This window comes from Talpa europaea, assembly GCF_964194135.1.
Source record: "Talpa europaea genome assembly, chromosome: 4".
Taxonomy (NCBI): domain Eukaryota; kingdom Metazoa; phylum Chordata; class Mammalia; order Eulipotyphla; family Talpidae; genus Talpa; species Talpa europaea.
The window spans coordinates 29,132,459-29,139,710 of record NC_140070.1 but is presented as its reverse complement, the minus strand read 5'-3'; the positions used below and the strand labels follow the sequence as shown (position 1 = coordinate 29,139,710).

The 7,252-nt window shown below is 48.2% G+C and overlaps 1 protein-coding gene across 1 annotated transcript in view; it reads left to right on the top strand.

The window, feature by feature from the left end:
• Window positions 1-3,584: 3,584 nt before the first annotated feature.
• Window positions 3,585-7,252, top strand: part of KPNA4 (karyopherin subunit alpha 4) — a gene marked incomplete at both ends in the record, with an annotated part of 52,658 nt that continues 48,990 nt past the window's right edge. The window contains one exon of the mRNA XM_084231545.1: window positions 3,585-3,653. Within this exon, the coding sequence (XP_084087671.1) occupies window positions 3,585-3,653 (69 nt within the window). The remainder of the gene's footprint in view (window positions 3,654-7,252) is intronic.

The following is a 7,252-nucleotide window of genomic DNA, read 5'->3' as shown; positions in this document are numbered from 1 at the left end:
GCCCCAAACAAAATTTGGACAAACTCCTTGCCATGGCCACCTGTTTATTATAATAGCAATCAGGAGGAGAGGATAGGAGAGACTGACATAAGGCAGAAACCTTAGTTGTAGCCCTCAGAGTAGACCATCAGGACGCCAAGGGGAACAGATAAACAGGGACTCTGGGAACATGTTATGTTTGTGGCAAGGGTGGTCACTTCCACTTAGACTGACCTCAAGAGGTACCAAAACCCCCCTCAACCCTGTCCTCAGTGCAGAGGGGACCACTGTATGCAAGACTGCTCCCAGGGACAAAGGTCAATGGGGCCAGACTCCTCTGTGCAGGTCCAGACATGATGGGGCCCAAGGCACGCCTTGGCTCCTGTCATCCCTGTCACCTCACAGGAGTCTGGGTAACTCTCTCAGTGGAGGGTCAGGACATTAATTTTCTTCTGGACATGGGAGCCACATATTCAGTCTTGCTCCACAATCCCGGACTCCTCTTCTGTCAGACCAACACCGTAAAAGGTGTTTTCCTGGAAAACTATGACCAAATGTTTTTCACAGCCTTTGAGTTGCTGTTAGGATTCATTTGTTTTCTCATGCCTATCTCATTGTCCTGGAAAGCTCTACACCCCTATTAGATAGAGATCTACCTAATAGGTAGTTTCGGAGTCCAGGACACTGGAATCTTCCCAAGTTTTTGAAACCCTTAAAAAGGCCCTTCTTCAGGTGTATGTGCTCTCTTTTCCTCACTGCTGATTCCCTCAACTTGTTTGCCACAGAAAAACTAGGGAGGCCCTCAACTCAGGGGGTCCATGGCTCAACCAGTCCATCAAAGTTACCCCTCAGAAGTCTTGCAAAACTAACAGTGGGGATCATGGCTCTTTTTAGAAAAAGGGGATTGCTTACCTCCAATCAAGGGGAAATCAAACACACAGCAGAAATTCTCAGGCTGTTAGAAACAGTTCAAGCTCTGGAGCAGGTAGCAGTCATGCATTGTTTAGGATATCAAAAGGCGAGTAATTAAACAATCTGGTCAAAACAAAGCTGTCAAAGAGACTGCCAGGTTGGACAACATAATACCACTTGTCCTGGTACTTAATTTGTCAAAAATTAACCCACACTCTGTTCTTTTCCTTAACCCATTATACTTTGCAGAGCACCTTGTCAGAAATTCATTGCAACAAAATAGAGCCTATTGTCTTAGGCATCACTGCTCTGGTAACAGCCCTCAAGGGATTCACAGTTGGGAGTAGTTTTTAGTAAATGCTGTCTAATGTTGCACAAACAGTCTCTGACATAGCAGTTGATGCGGAAAAATCTTTAGAGACCTTAGATCCCTGGACTCCTTGACACACATGATCTTGGACAATGGTTTGGCCTTAGACTACCTTCTAGTGGAAAGTGGGGTATGTGCAACTTGTTTTTATATTAACACCTCCTCCCAAGTAGGGGAATGTACAGTGCAAATCCTTAAAAAAGTCCTTATGGTTATGGGAGCAGGCCCAAAGGACTTGGTTGTCTGGGACTCCATGTTTCAGGACAAGAGTAAGAACTGAGATTGTGGGCCTGGCTGCAGCCCTCTTTGAACCCATTAGTTTTATTTATTTACTTTTTTAAAGATTTATTTATTTATGCACCCAAGACCTGGGGTACAGGCCAGAGATGTGGTGAGTGCGCGGATTCACCAGAGACAGAGTGGGGCACAAAACAGGCAGACTGGCTGAAATACACTGCTGAGGGGAGCAGTGGGCTAGACAGGAGAGGTCTGCTGCGCCATGTGGGCTGCTCCCTGGCTGGCCGTGGATCGAACTCGTGCTGCAGAGGCTGCAGAGGTTACAGAGGCCACAGATTGCTTCACAGTGCGGTGCTTAACCCCAGGGAGGCCCTGAACCCATTAGTTTTAATCGTAGTGCTACATCTCCTTGTTCCATGTATACGCAATTGCTTAATTAGTTTCTTCTTGATAGAGGCTGTCAAACTCCAAATGGTCCTGGAGATGGGCCCTCAATGAAGTTGGCCTGTTTTTCGCGGGATTTTTCTGGGTTCAACCAGAAAAAACTCCAACTGCTTCCCCACTATGCCCCATACCAGCAGGAGGTCTCCAGAAAAGATTCCACGGGTCCCCTTCCCTAACAGCAGTTACAGGTCTTCCCAGAGAGGAGAGAGATACAGACTGGTTAAGCAAGAAAGGCCCAGGGTTTCCCCGCCCCACGCCCTTTTATATGGTAAATGGCGGGAAAAACAAGATGTGTCAGAATAAAGGGAACTTAACAGGACGTAGGTAAGGAGTCACAAGGCTTAATAACAAAGCTTCTACTGGGCAGCCAATGAGAAAGCAGCAACTCGGCTGTATCAAAGCACCACAAAGGTCTAAGAAAGGGAATCAGATGTGGGCTCAATGGCTTCTTCAGCCCCTCCCACTCTCCTGGGAGTCTGTTTCTTTTTCTTTCTAATAAACTTTGGCTTGCCTTGCTGAGTGGGCCCCGTTCCTCCTGTGGTCACCCGCCCCACACCAACTCGGCCCGGGCTGGGGCGCTTCACAAGGCGCTTCTTTCACATATTAAAACTAGATACCCAAGCGGTGGTATCATCACGGGTCCCTCAGTGCTTCCCAGGAGCCTACCTGTTGCGGGACTTAGAGGGGTGAATCAGCTTTGTCTACTGAGTCCTTTTCCTTTTCCACCCACCGGCCCTCTCCTTTTTCCCTGGTGCCCCCCGAACACACCCCCCCTACACACCCCCCCTGGCAGTCTTGCCCCGGATCTGGCCCTCCGTCAGCCTGGACCCCGGGCCCGGCCATCAGACCGCAGGCCCGACCCTCCGGGGCTGGGTCGGGGAGTGTTCCGACCCGGCAAGGAGCTGAACGTCGCTTCCTTCAAAGAGCAGAGGGCGCATCCGAGAAGAACTGCACCTCCTAAAAACGGCTTCGACCCTGCACCCCCAACCTCGGCTGGGACCCGGAAAACCGGAGCAAGCCGCTTCCTTCTTCGGCCTCCCCAAAAGTCTTCCCCTTACTTCTGGCCTCCCCCTCTAACTGGAAGCACAGGGTCTCCCCGGCCCGCCACAGCTCACCCCTCCCTTCCCCCTCTCCCCTTCTCTCCCTCGCCCCTTCCCCCTTTTACACGCCCCCGCCCCCCTCAGCGTCGGGGCCACCCTCCTCTCCCGCCTTCCGGCCCCGCCCCTTCCTCCCAGAATCGCTCGCTTCCCCTTTCCGCTCGCTCTTCCGCCCCCGCTTCTCCATCGTCCTTTCTGATTGGCCAAAAGCGCCGGAGCCCGGTCGGCCAATAGACGAGCCGGGCTGGCGACGGTGGGCGTGGCGCGGCGCCGGGCCCCAGAGCGAGGCTGCCTCCCCCTCGTCCGGAGCACATTCCGCCGCCGTTGCCGCCGCCCGGCCCGCGGTGTCTTCGCCGGAGCCGCCGTCGCGCCGGGTCAGGGCGGGGGGCGGGTGGGAAAGGGCAGGCCCGACGGGGGCGCAGAAAGGAAACGGGAGCGGCGGGCTAGCAACGCAGGCGGCGGCCCGGTTCCGGGAGTGTCGGCGCGGCGCCGTGGTTGGGGCGGATCCCGCGGGCCCGGGCGGGGAGGGAGTCGCCGGCCCGGCCATGGCGGACAGCGAGAAGCTGGACAACCAACGGCTCAAGAATTTCAAGAACAAAGGCCGCGACTTGGAGGTAAACCCGGGGGCGCCGGGGGGGCGGGGGCCGCGGGCCTGTGCGGTCCCCGCCGGGACGCGAGTGCGGGAGCGGGCGGAGCGCCGGCCTGACGCCTCCGCGGGCGCCGGGAAGTTGGTGCGGCGCGGCCTCCGGTGCGCGGCCGAGCGCGGCGCCGGGAAGTTGGAGCGACCCGGCCGCCGGCCCGGGCCCGCGTGCGGGAGCCGCGAGCGGAGAGTAAGTGCCCGGGCCCGTGGGGGAGCCGGCGCGGGGCCGGCGCCGAGGGGCCGGCGCGGCCTAGGCTGCCCGCGGAGTGGCCCCGGCGGGGCGAGGGGCGCGTTTCCTTGCCGAGGGCCGGCGCCTCCCGCCGCGGCCGCGGGTCTCGCCGGGCTCCGGCGGGCCGGGGCGGTGGGCGCCGGGGAGGGGACGGCGAGCGGTGACCCAGTGGGGCTCGAACTTCCCCAGCGTGGCCCCCGGCGTCTCTACTGAAAGGCACTTTCTCTGGTCTTCCCGACTCCCGCTTTCCCCGGCCTCCGCCGACGTCCGAACTGCAGGAGTCAACTTCTCCGTTGAAAAAACACCACCCCCGGCGCGAGAGGCCCTCCCGGGGATGCTAGCAGTGCCTTCCAGCGGCCTGGGTTTTACTCTGGACATAGCTGATTCGAGATGTGGCTCACGGGGTGTCCTCGTCCAGGCAAAGGACACCCTGTATTTCAGCTTGTTCACAAATCTCTTTACCCCCCTCCTGGGAGACCCCCAGCTGCTCTCTCACACATACAGTCCACAGGGTTGTAGAAAGCTGTCATGCTGTAGTCTACAGTATCCTTTCCTCCACCTGCTGGTGGTGGTAGTGGGGGATGGGGTGGGTTATGGAATGGTACCATCACGTTTTATTATTTTAGAGGGTGAAAAAAACCCTTCGTTGCCTTAGATACAGCTGCTTTTCAGGTTCTCAGGTTCAGCACCTATATCAGACATTTTTGATAGAAGACCTCTTTCAGCTTTAAGGGTCTAGGTAAATAGCGTTTGTCTTTATTTTAAGTAACACTTTCATCTTGCATCTGAATCAGAAGTTTAGCTTTTAGAAGAAAGCGGTCATGTAGTATTTATCCCTGTCTTCTTCTTTTTTTTTTTTTTAACTGAGATTTTCAAATCTCACCTATTTCTCAACTTTGAACATTGGCCTGACTGAGACAGTAATTATTTAGGGGGTTTTCCACAAAGCCCTTAGTGAATCTCTAAAGTAGCTTTATCTGTCTGCGAGAGTTTCAGAGGGACATGAAAGGGACTAAACGGACTATGAAGTAGGGCTGTGGCTGTCCTGTGACTGTTAATATGAGACATCATTGTGATCCCTTTTTTTTTTTAATGAAAAAAATTTAGCACCTTGGGATAATTCACATGTCCTAGAACTCACCATTTAAATAAATGTACAGCTTATGATTTGCACTGTTTACTTGTGTAGCCATATGATGGAAAAAATATACTGATGTGAACGTTTAGAATGAGGGGGGTAAATCATGAATTGCAAAACTTAGTAACAGAATTGCCACAAGGTTACAAAAAAAAAAAAAAGGCAATTGGGTGTTTGACAAATCCTTCTCATCCTTTTCCCACCTACATTTCTGGCTGCTTTCTTTTTAAACAGCTTCATTGAGATGTAATTCACATATCATACAGTTCACCCATTTTAACTGACTTTTGTTATTTTCACACAGTTTTGCAACCAACACCACTGTCTTAGAACATTTTCATCACCCTAAAAAGAAACCCAAATTCATTAGCAGTCACTTTCTATTTCCCAATTACATTCTGTCTCCAGATTTTCTATTCTGAACTTTTCATAAAAATGAAGTTTTATAATATATCATCTTTAGACTGGCTTCTTTCAGGTAGCATGTTTCTAATGTTCACACATGATCTTACAAGAACATATCGGTACTTCATTCCTCTTTACGGCTGAATAATATTTCAACATATACATTTTTTGCTTATCCTTTTTCAGTTGTTGCCACTTTTTAGTTATTATGCATAATGCTGCTGTGAACATTCAAATACACATTTTTGTGAGAGCCTATGTTTTCATTTATCTTTGTTTATATACCTAGCATTGGAATTACTGGGTCACATGGTAATTTATATGCAACCTTTTGTGGAATTTCAGAATTGTCTTCCTGAGAGATCCTATTTCTTTAAATTGATGTTTCCCTTACTGCATATCTTACTACTTCAGTCAAAATAAGATTACATGCTGACACTTTGTTAGTATATTATGGTATGTGATTTTTTAAAAGATTTGTTTTTTGGCAGTTTGGTTTTTAGGAGAAATTCACGGTGCCTTGAGATCCTCTGAATAACCCTGTATGTAGATTAGGAGCATTTTCAGTTTTCCATCTGAGGAAATGACATGACTGAAAGAAAGTCATAATTTCTCATTATTACTCAAAAGTCATGTATGCATGTAATGAGATAGGAACATCTTGTATTTTCCTTACAGAACAATAGAATGGCCTCATTGGTGTATCTATTAATTATATGTATATGTCTATGCCTACTTCCTGTAAATGTGGCTATGTTGTGCTACAAGAAATTCTAGGAAAATACTGCTTTTTGGCTTATGTCTTATGATGACATCTGTTTCATTGGGAGGTCTTTGGAAAAAAGTATGAACCAGTGCTGTCTAACAAATTTTATTTATAAAAATGCCATTGAAACGTGTACTCACTGTAAAGAAAATTAATGAGATATTTATATTATTCTATACTAACTCTTCAAAATCCTGTTTGTATTTTACACTTTTGGCATATCTGAATTTTGGACTAGCAACAATAGCCTCATGGGACTGGTGGGTACCTTATTGGACAGCACACACACAAGATAGCATTTAGAGTGAGATAATTATAGCATTTTCTGGCTTGATCTATCATGCATTCAAAATGATGAAGAGTGTAAAGTCCTAGAATTTCGTTTAATCTATAATTTGGTGACCTTGGGAGAATCAGTTAGCTTTATGGTTTTTTCATCTATAAAATTAGGGGCACTTGATGCCTGCTTCAAAAGTATTGGGAAGATTAATAGGTTAATGTTAGGAAGAAGTCTGGCAGACTTTGAGCATTTTACCACTCAACTTTTCTGTTTGAGGGAGATAAGGGGATTTAACATACTTCTTTGCAATTGATTCTCTTACTTGAATTGAATCTTTGTTTTTTCTCTGTGCATCTGTAACTAAAGGTAACATTGAATTTACAATTAATTGGGAAGGTTTTTAATACAGAGGTATATAGTTGCTTACTGAAGGGCAATTTCAAATAGGGAATTAGTGACCTTTCTAAAGTAATAATTTCTAAGTATTGAAGTTGAAACTGATTCATAGCTTTCAATGTGATACTCATTCCTAAAATTTTACCATTCTGACTTCTCCAAAATGTGGTTATGCTGACTTCTTGAAAGACAAAAGCATCAAAGAAGCATATGTCAATATCCATTTAAAATAACTTACAGGAACTGTCAGATGATATTCAGGGCTTGGATTCTTGCATGAGAGGATCACCATTATTAGTTTGAGATTAGTAACACATAGAAGGTACATAAAATACAAGGCATGAACAGCAGTGACCAAA